Source organism: Chinchilla lanigera, unplaced genomic scaffold, assembly GCF_000276665.1.
Source record: "Chinchilla lanigera isolate Chin_1 unplaced genomic scaffold, ChiLan1.0 scaffold00005, whole genome shotgun sequence".
Lineage (NCBI taxonomy): Eukaryota > Metazoa > Chordata > Mammalia > Rodentia > Chinchillidae > Chinchilla > Chinchilla lanigera.
The window spans coordinates 40,801,801-40,817,130 of NW_004955406.1; the positions used below are offsets into that span (position 1 = coordinate 40,801,801).

General features: G+C 54.0%; 1 protein-coding gene across 20 annotated transcripts in view; it reads left to right on the forward strand.

The window, feature by feature from the left end:
- The window catches only part of Nfasc (neurofascin), a 181,960-nt gene extending 168,830 nt beyond the window's left edge, over positions 1 to 13,130 (forward strand). For all 20 annotated transcript variants that reach the window (XM_005375320.2, XM_005375322.2, XM_005375330.2 and 17 more), the window contains 3 exons: positions 1,841 to 1,972; positions 3,938 to 4,007; positions 6,931 to 13,130. In XM_005375320.2, the coding sequence (XP_005375377.1) occupies positions 1,841 to 1,972; positions 3,938 to 4,007; positions 6,931 to 7,162 (434 nt within the window). In that variant the 3' untranslated portion in view covers positions 7,163 to 13,130. The remainder of the gene's footprint in view (positions 1 to 1,840; positions 1,973 to 3,937; positions 4,008 to 6,930) is intronic.
- Positions 13,131 to 15,330: the final 2,200 nt, after the last annotated feature.

Below are 15,330 nucleotides of genomic sequence, written 5' to 3' on the forward strand. Positions count from 1 at the left end.
ACCCGTACCACCTGGGTCTGTGTCTCCCTCCCACAGCACCCTACCATGTAGCCATCACAAGGAGACCCACAGCAGGCGCCGAGCTGAGGGCTGGGACGGCAGGGCAAGTTGAAGGGAGGCTGCAGAGAGGGTGGGGTGGAAGGAAGAGCAGGCAGCAGGGGCTCAGCTTCCGGCCTTGGGTACGCAGCTCTGCTCCAGCCCTGGGGAGTGGACACTAAACCCAACACAGGAGTTCACCTGCCGGGTGGCCCCAGACTCCAGGTGATGACAAGCAGACTGTGGAGCCACATAGCCTGCGGTCACATCCCTACTCTGCCATCTACTCACTCTGTGACCTGGGGAAAGTCACTCAGCCTCTCTGTGCCTTCTGGGGTTGTGTTGAGACCTGAAGTAGGTAATGTGTGGGAAAGTCCTTACAGCAGTGCCGGCCTATGGAAATGCCAATAAGTATAAATTAGTAGCAGTAGTAGTAGTATTCTATCAAATAGTTTTTTTTTTTTGTTTTGTTTTTTTTGTTTGTTTTTGGTTTTTCTCCGGTACCGGGAACCGAACTCGCGACCTTGCGCTTGCCAGGCAGGCACTTTGCCGCTGAGCTAAATCCCCAGCCCCTTCTATCAAATAGTTTTAAGTGCTGTGAGAAAGATGAATTAGACCTCTCTGATCAAGAGTGGCTGGGTAGGGGTAGGTGGGAGGCCTTTGCTTAAGCTGGGAAGGTCAAGGAAAGCATTTCTGAGGGCCTGCCAAGGCAGCAAAAGCAAGAGCAGCAAGTGCAAAGGCCCTGAGGCAGGATTGAAAGTAACCAGTGCAACTGGATCATGAAGAGTAACCAGAAGGTGGGACAGAAAACTAGAGAGGAGGCCAGGGTCGGCTGTCACAGAGCCTGACACGTCAGAATGAGGGAGGTCAGTTTTCTGCAGCAGCAGTGAGAAGCTCTAAAGGGTGGATGCAGGAAGCAGTTTGGTCCTGCGTGCGGTTTGGGGAAGATCCTCCAGTGCTGTCTGGGGAGTGGCTTGCCAGGAGCAACAGAGCAGAGATGGACTTCTTTCTGCAGCTTTTGTAGATCAGGGTAACCACAAGACATGTTCTTTTGGATGCAACCAAAGCACCTTGCCATCTCAGGGGCTGGGAGGGGGCGAGTGGGCCTGTCACGGACCACAGGGACCATTTCCTGGGTGCAAGTGCCCTGAAAGGGCCTGGCATCATGGCTGACCTAACCGGGGGTGCCCATGGCTGGGTCGTCTTTGCTGCCAGAGAGTGCACAACCCAGCTGCGGAGATGTGAAAAGGTACAGGCCGCCCTAGACCTCTTCCTGACCCAGGACTCACTGCCAAAGCCTGGATGGCTCTGGAGCCGTGCGGGTGGGCAGGGTCACCACTCTGCGCTGCGCGGGCCTGCTGGGCAGTCTTACAGCACATGTGCAGTGTGACCGCAGTGCCACTCCCTGGTAGGTCATGTGCAGGCTTCCTTCGGGGAATCCAGCTGCCAGAGGCGAGCCCTGGCCTTCCCTCAGCCCCACCCCGCTGTGGCCAGTGCTCGGACTGGCAAGGACGCTGTGCTTCAACCTTAGGAAACTTCCCTGCCTACAGAACCTGTCTGGCCTGCTGCTGCTTCTCTGCTCCCTGCACCCCTTTTCTTTGCATGTTTTCTGACCTTTTGACCTTTGACCTTGGCTCTTTAACTGTTTTCTTTTTGTTCCTCTAGTGGGGTAGCTGGGGCCAGAGGGTTGTTAGGTGGTCGTGTTAGGCGCCTGGAGAAGCAGCCACGGGAAATAGCTGTGCTCCTCCGCTCGCCTCCTCCCTGTGCCACCACTGACGGCTTTGCTTCCCGCCCTCCCCGCCAGCTTACACCAACAACCAGGCAGACATCGCCACCCAGGGCTGGTTCATTGGGCTCATGTGCGCCATCGCCCTCCTGGTGCTGATCCTGCTCATCGTCTGCTTCATCAAGAGGAGTCGAGGCGGCAAGTACCCAGGTGAGCCGTGTGGGCGGCGTGGGAAGTGATCCTTCCCGTGAGTCAGCAGGTCCCCAGCCAGAGCTGGGGCTGGTAACGGTGGTCCTCTTGACTGCTCTGTGCACCTTGGAGCTGCCAGCAAGCCCTTGAGTTAATTAAGTTGGCACAGGGTGGGCAGATGGCTTGGTCCAGGCAGCGCCAGAGGGGATGGAAGGAGCCTTGGCTCCTACCGAGAATGACCTTCCCTGCCCTTGACTCACCACCCATCTGCGTGGTAAATTGGCTTTTTTTTAGCCCAAATCTCATTAGGATCCTGAGTCCCAGGGAGGGAGGAAGGAAGAGAAACATTTTCTCTGACCCGGTCAGAGAGGACGAGGAAAAGGGTCTGGACAGAACATCACACCCAGGAGAGACAGGCCCTCAGCGGGACGAGGAGTAATCGCAGGCACCTGCAACGGAGGACCTGCAGCACTTGCTCCTCACAGCCCTTAAAGGCTTTAGACTTCTGTAAATTTCTGCAGAAGCATTTCTATGCTGATCTCTTCAAGACCCTCCATTCCAGGCAAACCAAGGTCAAAGACAAGGACCTCTGGCCTTCTTGTTTCTGAAAATATTGATTGCTTTTCAAATAGGCAAGAGAGCCATCTGTCCATGATGGGGTGGGCAGGGTGACAGGAGACAGGGTAATGGATGGCCACGAGAGCAAAAATCTTGCTGGACTGCGGAAAGAAATTGCTCCCTGCCCCACAGCCTTGTCACCAGACGTGCTGCGCGCTTCCCAGATGCTCCTCCTCCCCGTCTCTGTGAACAGCCCCGACCTCCACACAGGAAACAGAAGGGAGAGGAGGGCCTCTCATTTCCCTCCCCCTGCCAAGCACCCACAGACCCTGGGATCTTGAGAGAGCAGAGGCAAGAAACTCTCTGCAGTTCCTTACTGCTGATGTTTTCTTTCACAATGATTTTCTGCTTTTGGTCTATTTTCTTTCCATAAGCAAAAAAGCCAGAATTAGGGAGAGGTCTGGCCTTCTGTTTGACATTCGAACTTGGGTAGATGGACCTGGATACCGGAAAGATTCACCAGATAAACGGAGCCTTTGCCTATTTAGAAAATGCCTCGTCCCAAAAACCTCTCCCAGGCTACCCACATTTCCTCTAGTTCAGTTAGAAAGATGAGTAACCCAGGAGCTATGGAGCCTGGATCCGGGCTTCAGTCTAGTCTACTAGTTGGTGATATGACTATTCTTTACCTCTTAAGGCCTCAGTTTCCCTTGCTTAAAAGTAGGGCTGATAATCCAGGCTTGTTCCTCAAAAAGGACACAAAAAGAGTCCCCAGGTGCCAGGGATAGCAGAGGAAAAGATGTCTCTCCTCAACATCATGGCTGGCTCGGAGGCACAACATGGCACACGCAACAGGCCTTGGCTGATGTGTGCACACCCAGGGGAGGGTCAAGGAAAGACAGCAGCCAACGAGCGAGGACTGGTAGGAGAGCGCTGATCCCTTAGGAGTAAGGAGTGTCCTCCCTAAACAGGGCGCTCTGCCAGGAGCTTTGAAGAAGCACAGCCCCTGCTCTTGAGGAAGGAACCAGCATTCTGTTCCGGGCATGAGAAATGTGCACAAATACCTATGCTACTGAGCAGAATAAGAGGGGCAAGCAATGGAGCATTTGCCTTTCAAGGGGAAGAATGGGATCCGTTCCCTTGGGAAGACTTTCTGGAAAGAAGTGATGGGGAGCTGGGTGGGAGGAGATTCAGGTCTTCTGTAGGGTTGTGAGAAGCCTCCCAAGAGTAAGGAGGAGGTGGCAGAATCACCTTTACGACTATTTGAGCTCAGGAAGCAGGAACTAGGGGGGCACAATGGTGACTTATTAAAAGGGAGAGTGTCATGCGCCCAGGGCGGTGTTTTCTGCTGCTGCACCCAGCAGAGCCCTGGGGACAGGGGCTGCTTCTTAATCATCATATCTGTGTCTGCCTCTCTTGATGACCAAGTTCGAGAAAAGAAGGATGTTCCTCTGGGCCCAGAAGACCCCAAGGAAGAGGATGGCTCCTTTGACTACAGGTATGTGACCTCCCTCCATATGCGGCTGTCCTCACTGCCCCAGGCCCCTTACCTCAAAGCAGCTCTGCCTGGCCAAGAGGCCTCTGCATCCATGTCCTCACCCACTGGGGTATCGCCTCTGCCTCTCCCTCAGAGCAGGGCGCATGTGCTCAGGCTGTGTGCCCTGATCATGCCCGCTGAGACTGCTCCCCGACACATGCCCCTTCATCCATTCAGGTGCGCAACTCAGATGTTCTGGGGTACTGTATGTATCTTTTCACCTTTTTACTGCAAAGCGAGCTAAGCTCCAGGCTTCCTCTCTGCCTGCATCCCACCCTAGTCCCCAAGAGAGTGACTCAGGGAAGCCATTGTCCCAAAGCCTGAAGGAGTGAAAGGAAATGTGTATTCTAGGTCCTTTCCTCGTGAACCAGGCAGTATCTCTGGCTCTCAGCTAGAATAGGCTTTGGAGAAGCACCCATGTCCTGGATGAGATTGCTGAGGCCACACTGAGAAGACATTTGCCCAAACCACAATGCCCACCCCGAGTGACCTAGTGGTGGAGCTGGAGGGGACAGGGGCTGACTGCCAGTTACAGCTGCTGTCCTCTGCTGTGCCCCCAGTCAGACCTGCGTGGGCCTCTGCATCTGGGCTTAAGAACATTGTTATCTGTCCACTGGATGGCAAGAGGAATCTCCTTCCGGACCGAGTGGGGTGGGAGGAGGTGTCTGGTCAGAGCTCTCCTTCCCCACCCCTACCCGGTCACTATCCAGGCCCAGGTCACCTCTGTCCTCCTCTGACCTCTCCTCTTCCTTTCTGGGCTTCTGCCACCCTGCCCATCAGCAGCCTGGCAAGCAGGATCATATCAATGTTAGGGTGTAGGGAGCTGCTGTGTACCCAGGGGCCTGTCTGGCACCTTCTGAACCAAATCCATCCATCCCCAGCACCCCATGAGCCTCCCAAGAGGGCCAGCACGAGAGGCCCCTGCCCCTTCCCTCAGCAGCTATCCTCAGCAGCCCTGGCAAGGCCCAGCTTCCCGCAGGCTGAGAGCCATGCCCTGGCCTTCAGTTCCAAAGGCCATGGGCCTTTCTTGCCCCCAGACCCTCAGGGCAGCCAGAGAAGAGGGTGAGGACAGAGCCAGCAGCCTGCACTGGGAGAAGCTGCCCTCTCGTGCACTGTCCTTCCCCGGACCCAAAATTGTTAAATAAAAACACTGTCCCTGCCCCACTGTGGCACACACAGGAGTGTGCTCAGGCCGGCACCACACATGCACACATACACAGCGTCCATCTCAAGCCCCCATTTAATGCATCCAGGAGTTCTAAGCTGAGCGAAGACTAAAATGAGTAAGGCAGAGGAAGAACTAAATTGCCTGGGAGCAAGACGGTGTTGGCCCACCCTTATTCCATCTGGTGGCGCAGCTTTCTGGTGGAGCTGTGCCGCTGTCTCCTGTGTCTGTCCTCCTGGACCTTTGAGATTTCCTGGAAGCTGAGCTGCGGCTAGACCAGGGCCACCCTTCCATTCAGGCCTCTTCAGGAGAGGTCTCTTCTTCCAAAGCTAAGAGCCTGACTCACTAAAGACCTCTCCTCGGCTGCTGGGTATCGGGTATCTCTGTCCTGTGGTTGCAGTTAGCTGAGGTGCCTGGAACCAGACAAGAATTCCAGAAAGTCACATGACACAGCCCTCGTGCCCTGCAGTGGGCAGAGGCCCCAGGAAGGGTGCAGGTAGAAAGAAGATGTGCAAGGAGGGTGAGGGGTCCAGCAATGAGAATCTGCTGGTTCTCAAAGAGAGTTCCACTTCTGACACAAACTCAGAGCAACCTGGAGACCCACTGGCCTCTCTCTGCCACTGTCCTCCCAAGCACTGCCATCCGCACTCAGCGCGTGAGGGCATGGGCTAAGCACTTTCTCTCCGTTAAGACTCGCTCACGCAAGGCCTCCCCTGGCAGCTGTGTGCCCAGCGCTGCTGTTAGAAGGTGCTGCCTGCTGTAGCGGCAGCTCAGCTGGACATTTCCCTCACACCTAGGAGCCACTCACTGAGACTGGGCTGGGAGCTGGGGGTGGGTGTCGTGTGTCTGCTCAGACCGTATGGCATCACTGTGGCCCACCTCCCGGGCCCCAGTCCCCCACTGCTGGCCCACAGCAGCCTCCCACCTGGGCGCCATCTCACCTCTGAAGTACAGCCAACAGCACCTGGTCCCCCCTCTGAGCCTAAAGGGCAGAGAGAGTTTTCCAACCAGGGGAGGGATATGGGGCCTTTGCATCCTTGGAGCACAGCAGAGATCCAGAATGGGCATCGATGCCCAACCAGCCACTTTATCCACCAGCTCTCCCCCTCCACGGGGACTGGCGGGGTCCTGCAGGCCTGCTGCGGTTTTCTCAAGTGTGCAGGCCTTCTGCGCTTCTCTATGTGCCCCTCCCTCGTGTGGTCCCACCTCTTTTTTGCTGGGTCCCAAGCAGTAGCAGCTGTTTGCAGATAAACTACATATCCAAAGAGACAGCCCTGAGACAGGGAAGTGGCGAGGAAGGGAGGGATCTGTTCTCTTTAAACCCCTAAAGAGGCGCAGGTCGTGGAAGGCCCACCTTCCATGGACAGGCTATGGCCACAGGGGGACAGTCAGCACCAGAACTCCTCATCCTGACCCTTGCGATCCCATGTAGTCTCCCAGGCTGTGGCTCTTCCTCATGGAGTGGCCATCCCCCACTGCTCCTCCTGCACTATTTAGGAAAGAACCGCGGACCAGGAGTCCAGAGGTGGGGGCACCAGTCTCTGCTCTGTTCTCCCTGGGTCCCAGATTTCCTGTAGTTGAGTCTGCTGCACTAGGCAGGTAAGAACTGAGTGACCCCAGAGTCCACATCCTCGGAGCTATGCAGGGCCAGTGCATGGTGAAAAGCCAGCCCAGGAGGGCGGGGCAGGGCCCTGATTCTGTCTCTCTCTCTCTGCCCAGTGATGAGGACAACAAGCCCCTGCAGGGCAGCCAGACATCTCTGGACGGCACCATCAAGCAGCAGGAGAGTGACGACAGCCTGGTGGACTATGGCGAAGGCGGGGAGGGTCAGTTCAACGAAGATGGCTCCTTCATTGGCCAGTACACGGTGAAAAAGGACAAGGAGGAGACAGAGGGCAACGAGAGCTCAGAGGCCACGTCACCCGTCAATGCCATCTACTCTCTGGCCTAAAGGAAGCCACCAAGCACAGCCACTACTTTGCAAGTGGGAGGAGGGGAGAGAAGGAGATGAAGCCACTGCAGACCTACCACAGAGCCGCCACCACCTTCCGGGACAAGGGTACAATACGGGGGTCTGCCACACCGTGAGGACCAGCGACCACCCAGCCACCCACAACCCCCTCCCCATGAGCTCTCACCCCGCTGTGTGCCACCAGTACAGGAGAGCTAGAGCCCTGGCAGCGCTCACGAGAAGGAGCCCCGTCCCTCGCCACACCCCACCACACTGCCCCTCCACCAGGCACACATGCTCACCTGTTTCTGTTGGCTACAGGACTTTCCGTTGTCTCCAGTTTTTTCATTTTTTTCTTTGTGCATCTTTCCCTCCAGACCCAGTGTCTCCATTCTCTTTCTTTCTGTTTTGTAAGAAACGTCCCTGGCAAATAAAGGATAGGTCGCTTCTCCCCCAAGAAACCACAGTGATAGACAAAGAGGAATGAGCCGAAACCGGACAGAGAGAAAAGCTGTAGTATTCAAACCGCTGCCGGGCCAACGTGTTTCCGAAGGATGCCTTTCTTGCCGTATGCCTCTCCTCACTCCAGACCCATCCACCTCGGCCTTGTAAGCTGCTGAGCTGGGCTTGGCTTTTTTCTGGAAAGTGACAGTATTTTGGGCAGGGAGAGGATGGGCAGGCCTTCTTGCCTCTCTCTGGTTCAGTTAGCGAGTTTACCTCTGCCTCCTCGTTCTTACCCTGCCCCGCCTCTGGAGTGTCCGCGAGTACGCTGCGCTGACTGAAGGCGAAGGTGGGGAACAGCAGGTACTGATGGGCAGGACTGCGGCGACTGGGCCTCAAGCCGAAGATAGTCAGGGCCCGGATCCCTCGGGAGCTGCGCGCCCCTGGAGAGAATCGAAGGGTTGGGTTTGGACATCAGTGAAACCCAGGATTCGGGAGAGAGGACCACACCTTCTGTGTCTGGAGTAGAGGCACCTGCCCACCTGGCTGGGGTCTATGCTGCTACCCTCAAGGAGATAGAGCCCTGTGTGCAGAGGCCTGGCTGGTGTGTTCGGGGGTGTGAAGCGCTGCTTCTCTTCCATCCCTAGAAGTTATCCCCCTCTGTCAGTTCTGTGTGATGTTGAAACTTGTGCTTGACCTTGTGTGTAGATGGGGACTGCTGCCCCTCTCTGTCCTTTGTGAGGGTATGTACCTATCGGAGGACCCTGAGGTGACCATCCCTACAGTGCTGTGATGCCCCTGCCTGGGGAGGACTTGATGCTCTTCATATGCCTTATGCAGCTCTGATCTGTCCCTGGAGTTCCCAGTTTCCCAGCCCAACCCTGCAAGCCTTGAAGCCTCTAGTGATGTCTGTCTCAGGATCAGGGCAGCCTATGCAAGTGTCCCTGCAAGACCAGAAGCAGCCACTCCGCACATCCCCTCACCCCGTTGCCCAAGTGGAGACACTTGCAGACCTGCAGTTCTCAGACCGAAGGTGCTGCCTTCATCCTTCCCACCTAATCCATTTTTGAAACCAAAGGTACCTAGCCTCAGTGATGCAGAGAGGGGGAGAGCTTGAGCCCAAGCATGCCCCTGCAGCTGCTCCTGTGGCTGGAGTCAGTTTCAGGAGGGTTAGGCTCATCCCCAAGTATGGATCATCTGCCGCTAATTTGAGCCTCCAGCTACAGCCAGGGGGCCTGGGCAGGACCAGGGCTGTGTCCTTCAGAGACTTTATTAAACCATCATTTGCCACATGTTTAAGCCGCAGAGGTATTAGCAATGCTTGCATCACCTAATCATTCAATTGAAGGTCAAGCCCATAGACGCACATTCTGTCTGCAGATAAGAAATCATAGGCCAAAGCTGAGCCAGTAATGTTGCTTGAACCTGAGGGTGTTCCTTGGCCCCAGCTGTGGCCCAGGTGTGCTGCCTGGGAGCCCAAGGGACAGCTCCATCATGATGAAAGGGGACAGGGTAAAGAAATGGGGGCAGGGGGTGAGCTCAGAGTCCCCTCCCCCAGCTTTCTTCTCACACCTGCAGGGATGCAGGTGGGCATTCCTCTAGCCCTGGCCCACTGTCCTGGAAGGGAGTGTTGGGGAAGTGTGCCTGTGAGCTGAATTAAAGGACCGGGCTTTCCAGAAAATGCTCTGGGCCTGAGCAGAGTGGACAATTTCTCAGGTCCCCATTCTGCACTGCATTGTGCATGCTAGTGAGCCCATGGCACTGAGAGCAGGCTCCTAGGGCAGGAAGGGATGTTAGATATCATCGTATCTACCCCCTTGTCTCAGGAAGTTCTGCTAGGTAGGCTGATAATTGGAAAAGGCTCTGTCTTAGGGGTCCTGGGGAGAGGTGGGTTCTCTGGTTGTCTCTGCATCCCATCCCAGAGTCCTGGCATGAGCTGTGCCATCCTCTCGGAGTGTTGTTTTGTGCTTGCTGACAGCTGCCCCTCATCACCACATGATCACAGTCCTCCAGGCAGGAGCAGATCTGGGCCTGAAGAACCAAGGTTTCCCCAAGCAAAGGTGGCAGATTCTCAGAGGGGTCAGACTCTGAGGTGTGAGGTTGCAGGATTGGGGAAGAAAGGAGACGCTTTCTGAGTCCACCCCAGTTCAGCAGGACACCAGTATTGCCCAACACTCCCTACTAGCTGGATCTCTCAAACAAACACCCCAGAACATTACCAACAACAATCCTGTCTGGCTGGGGGTAGGGGAAAAGGTGTAGGTCACCTTGCAGTGACTCTAGGCTGCCAACCCACCTGTGTGCTCAGCCCCGAGCGTGATGGCTGCCTGCACTCTCATCCGTCCATCCATGAAATACTCTGTGAACGTCTAGTCTGGGCTGAGGCCTGTTCCCCGAATACCTTGGTGACCAAGGTCTGAGATGGTCCCTGCCTGTGCAGGGCTGACATTACTGTCACTGACTTTTGGGGCACAGTGGCCATTGAGTTGGGAGCATTCTGCCCTCTGTTGTTTGAGCTACTGATGACTCCACGCTGGAAGGAAAGGGCTTCCCGGGGAGAACTTGGTCCATCTGCTTAGCAGCTCTAGGCAGGACCGGGAAGGCGTGACCTGCTGGCTGATTGAGGAATAGTCTTGCCCTCTGGGGCAAGCTGCTCAATCTCTCTGTGTTCTGGTGCCCATTCAGTCCCTCTTTTGGATACTTTCCTGCACAGAGGACATGGGCCACCTGAAAAGCAGGGAAGCCGGATTGGAACCAGCTGCCCTCCACTTTGCCTTAGTTATGGTGAACAGGACTCACCCCTCCCCGCCTTGCTATTGTGGAGATGGCTGACTTTAAGCTAAAGGGAGAGCCAGGCCAACTCCCTCCCTTGCCCATCTCCTCTGCCCTGAGAGGTTGGAGACATCTGGTCTACCCCCTGCATGGCAAGTCCTGAGGTTTGGAAAAGTGACCACACAGCCAAGAGCTGTGCAGTGCTCGCCTTGTTCCCCAACAAGAGCAGCATGGGCCCAGGAAGTGCATTTCCTGTGTTCCTGACCACAGCTGGGGAAGGGCTGGAGATGGACCCATTGGTGTGTGTGCGTTTCCAGCTGAGTAACAGGCTACCCTGCCATGCCAAGCACCCACGCATGCACATATGCATGCAGCAGACCACAGCCCAGTTGCAGAGCCACGCTTACAGCAGGGAACAGCACCGGGGACAGCATCTTGCAAAGTGTGAGTCCGATTCTGGGCTCAGGAGATGTGATGCAAAGGGCTGTGTGTGGGAGTGATGCACGGCTTGAGGAAGAGGAGAGATCACCAGGACTGGGCCTTGCTGGGGTGATTCCTGTGGCACAACCTAGAGAGAGGGCAATCTGAAGGAGTAGGAAATGCTCCCCAAGAGTGGCACAGGCTGCAGCTCTGTTCAGTTCCTCCTGGAATGTTGTCCTAAGCCAGACTGAGTCTTAGAATGTCTCAAACTGCCAGTTGATGGAAGCACCAAGGACACTTTTGTCTCAGCCTTTGTGAGGCCGCTTTGCTGACACTGAAAAGAAGTGAAGCTTCTCCAGCCCTTTGTGGGTCTGGAGGTCGGAGAACAGCAGATTCCCAGAGGCCACTCTCCACCCACGACACCTTGTGGTGGGCACCGTGTAACCAGCCGCTACCAAACACAAGCCCACAGGTGTGGTGAGGCCTTCCCAGTTCGGCACACAGGGTGATTTTGTTTTAGTGAAGCCGAGGACCCTGCATGAGCTTCACATGATGGCTTAGGAGCACCATGTCAGAGGTCCCTGACTTGAAAAAGAAAAAGAGAAATAGGACTGGAGCCAGTGAAGCAAAGAGCTTGAAGTGACAGGGGGAGGCTCCGTGTGCCAGGAGGTACAGGCCAGTTGGGCAGAGCCAAACTCCTGGGCAGCCCCTTCCCTTAAACTAAACAGGGGCCACCCCATGTGAGTTAGAACAGGACTGTGGTTGTCCCCACCCTGGACAACCCAGGGAAGTAAGTGCCCTTTCTTTTCCTCCTCTTCTAAGAAAGGACCTTCCTGCAACACCTTCAGGAGAGGAGCCCCCAGGGGAAGGAGGGAGCCACCCAGGGAACCAAGCCAGTCACCAGTGTCCCCAGCCACAACCGAAGCCAGGGCTCCTCTTATCCATCCATTAGTATTAAATGGATGTTCCACGATGATAGGATGGAAATGAAACAGATACAATGGCGTCTAGCCTAGGACAGATTCAGATTTCAGCTTGTGAGGGAATCTCAGCACTGATCTAATTGAAGTGACTCACTGTGCAGACAAGGAACTGAAAATGCAGGGAGGTGAAGGGGTGGGCTTGAGAGGGCAGAGCTGGTAAGTCAAGGTAGGACTAGGGCTTGACCTTGGGCCTTCTGATTCCTTGCCCAGTGCCCTTTATCTCCCTACAGCTGCCTCCTTGGAGACAGGCATTACTGTCCCGTGCTCCACCCTGTCGATCCTCTACCATTTCTCTCACGTTGCCCAGCAGCTCCGAAATGAAAGACAGAAAGGATTTTTCTGAGTCCGAGATCAGTCTGTGTGTGACAGTCTGTGTTTAACCCAGGCGGCAGTTGTGGGCAGCCCCCAGGCCAGTAGCCTAGAATGTTGAGCTGATTAGCATTTGTGACTGTGAAACCTAGACCGTACTCCCAGAACGGCGTCTCTTGCTGTGTCGCACATCGGGCCCTGAGCACAAGCAGGGCTGGAAGTGGGGTCGCAGCAGGGCTCTCCTGTCCATTCTGCCCTTGGTCACAGGGTGCTGAGGGACAGCAGGGCTCAGGCAAGCTGGCCATGCTGGCATTTGCTGGGCTGGAAGATTTAAAGACTGGAGTAAAGCAATAAACACAAAAGTCTGGGAGAAGAGATCCAGAATTTTGTGCACTACTGTGTCTCTTTTTCAAATATGATGCAGATCAGATGAGCCTGACTGCTGTCTTTTTTCTGATTCCCAAATGCAATGTCCTCAGTCAGTGTTGTCCCTCTGCCCAGCTCCCCAGCTCTTTGCCAACTTCTTGCTCCTTTCGAGCTGAGCATCAGTCGCCTGTGACACGGCCACCTTCTGTTCTGGTCCCACCCCCAACCACGCTGGACCCTGGAGGACCTCATGCTCTGTCCCCACCACCCCCATGCGTTCTTCTCAGTGGGGAAGTTTTTTCCCTATGTTTCCATACTTCCCCCATTTCCACCCACTCACACATTGGTCTGATCTTTTTTCTGTTGGTTAAACATTTAACTCTGATGGCACAACTTATGTTAACCCCTCTCACATCATGTTCTTTCCTTTTTTGCGAGTGACCTTGCATTAACCAACTGTGTTGGCGACAGATGCATTATCTGAGGGTGTCACGCATGACCTTCAGCAGGGAAGACTTCTGGGCCATGGAGGACCGTCTAATACATGGACTTATAAACTGACTGCATGAACAATGAAAAGGCCAAATTATTCAGAATTTTTTTTGAATCACTGTAAAAAAACTGATTTCTTTTGTATAGAAAACACTAAACGTATAATAAAAGTTGTTCAAAATGGATTCCAGCCATGTGATTTGTTCATCTTTTTTGAGTGGAGAGTGTCAAGGAGTTAAGGATAGAAGTGAACCAAAGGATTTTTCATATGCACCAGACAGTACACTCTGATATTGGAATTCCATTGTACCAGCCCCTATCTAGAAGTTGGTCTTATTTTGGAAAACCAATTTACACGATTTTTTTTTTGTTTTGTTTTATGTTTTTGGGGGGTTTTTTGGTCTTTTTTTTTTTTTAGAGAGGGTCTCACTATGCAGTTCAGGCTGGTCTTGAACTCACTTTGTAGCCCAGGCTGGCCTTGAACTTGCAACGATCCTCCTGCCTCAGCCTCCCGAGTGCTGGGATTACAGGCATGTGCCACCACACCTGGCCACGATTTTTGTTTCAAACATAGAGTGGTTGGCATAGGAGTGTGTACATCGGGGAGACACACCCGGATTAAGATGCCTGTGTGTGCACACACTGTTTCCAAAGGGCCGTGCTGGGCAGTTGGGAGGAGAGAGAATGGCAGGGTGCACTGTCTCCTGGCCTCTCCTCTTTGCACCCCTTACCCTGGAGTGGGAGAGCACCAGGGTCTGCCCAGCATTGTCCCTGGCACAGAACAGACCTTTAATATTCTTGAAAGACTGAGTACAACTGCTTACTACAAACCGAAACCCATTTTCATAGACTCAAAGAGACCTCAGCCAACAACCAGACAGTGACAGCAGAGACGGGGAGCTGTGGGAAGGGGGACGGTCCTCAGCATCCGCCTGCCTCCTGTCTTGACACTTTGGCCTGTCATGATGCCACGTCTCACTGAGGGGTGCTCCAAGAGCATCACCCATGTAGGATCATTGCAGAGAGACCCAGGTGCTGTCACCTCCCTCCCAGTGCTGAGGGTCTGGGGGTTGCAGAGAAGGCAGGGCCTGGGCTGTACTGGGCAATCAGGGCAAAAGGAAATGCAGACCCAACTCTCTTGGATAAAGACTCACCAAGTAACTCTCCAACTCTCTCTGTTTACTCTCTCTTCAAAAGTCCTCAAGACACATCACTGGCTTGAGGAATTCTCCTTTCATTAGATTCAAGTGAGGCCTTTGTTTCCAGGTCTATGTCCTGCTGAACTGTTGGGTAACCCATGGGGGGCATCCCACAGCCCCTCGGAACCTCTGTTGACTGCCTGGAATATGAGGAAGAGCCTTTCTCTTCCCTCTCAAGTTCACGGGCTGGGTCTGAAATCTCTTCAAGTGCACTGTCTCGCCCTCAGTAACAGTGCCCCTGCCTCCTATATTGACTACTTCCCCACAAAACTGTAGCCACAGCGATCTTCTAAAGTACTATCACATGTTCTATTCACTTACTCCAACAGGACGAAAGCTAAACTCCTTGGTTTGGCATGTTAAATTTTGGTGCTATGACCCAATCCTCTCTGGCCTCATTTGTCACTCCTCCCTGCCTCCCACCCCGTACCTTAAATTCTAGCCATTTCCAGCTCCCTCTGAAAGGGAGAAACTCCTTGTGCTTCCCATATTGGCTGTCAGTTCAAAAGCATGTGCCCATCACCCAGTCAGGCCCAGTTAATGGTGTAAGACACAGGAGAGCGTCCAGTCCTCAGGAAGCTCCGTCTTCCCTGGGAGATAGGGAAGGCAAAGTGATGCAAGCATATCCCGGGCAAAGGACTCAATAAATGTGGGTTCAGTGAATAAATTATGCCCTAAAGTTTGGTCTGCTTGGACTCCTCACCTTGACTTCCCACACCCCATCTCCTGGACGATTCTAAATTATTGGAGTTGATGCTCATAAAACTTGCAACACTGATTTCAGACTCTTGTCTCTTTTCATTTCTAAGCCCCTCCAAGCCCCTGTCTCTCCACATACTCCTTGAAGGGAGGTTGTGGCCCATATGCTGAGTCACATTTCTTTCTGGATTGTTTTGTTTTGGTTGTTTTCCTTTGTTTTGCTCTGTTGAGACAGGGTCACACTATGTGGCCAGGCCAGTGTCAAACTCCTGGGTGTAGTTCCAGTCTCCCAGGCAGCTGGAACTACAGTTGTGTAACTCACCTGACTTGCCACACTTTAACAATCTGCTCAGGTGATACTGTCTCAGGAGATCTCCCCTGACACCCTTCTGTCCTCACACCTTTGTGGTCTGGTTTAGATCCTGTAGAGCATACATCATAGGGTTTGGCATACAGTACTTACTATTTCTTTCACTAGATTTTGAAT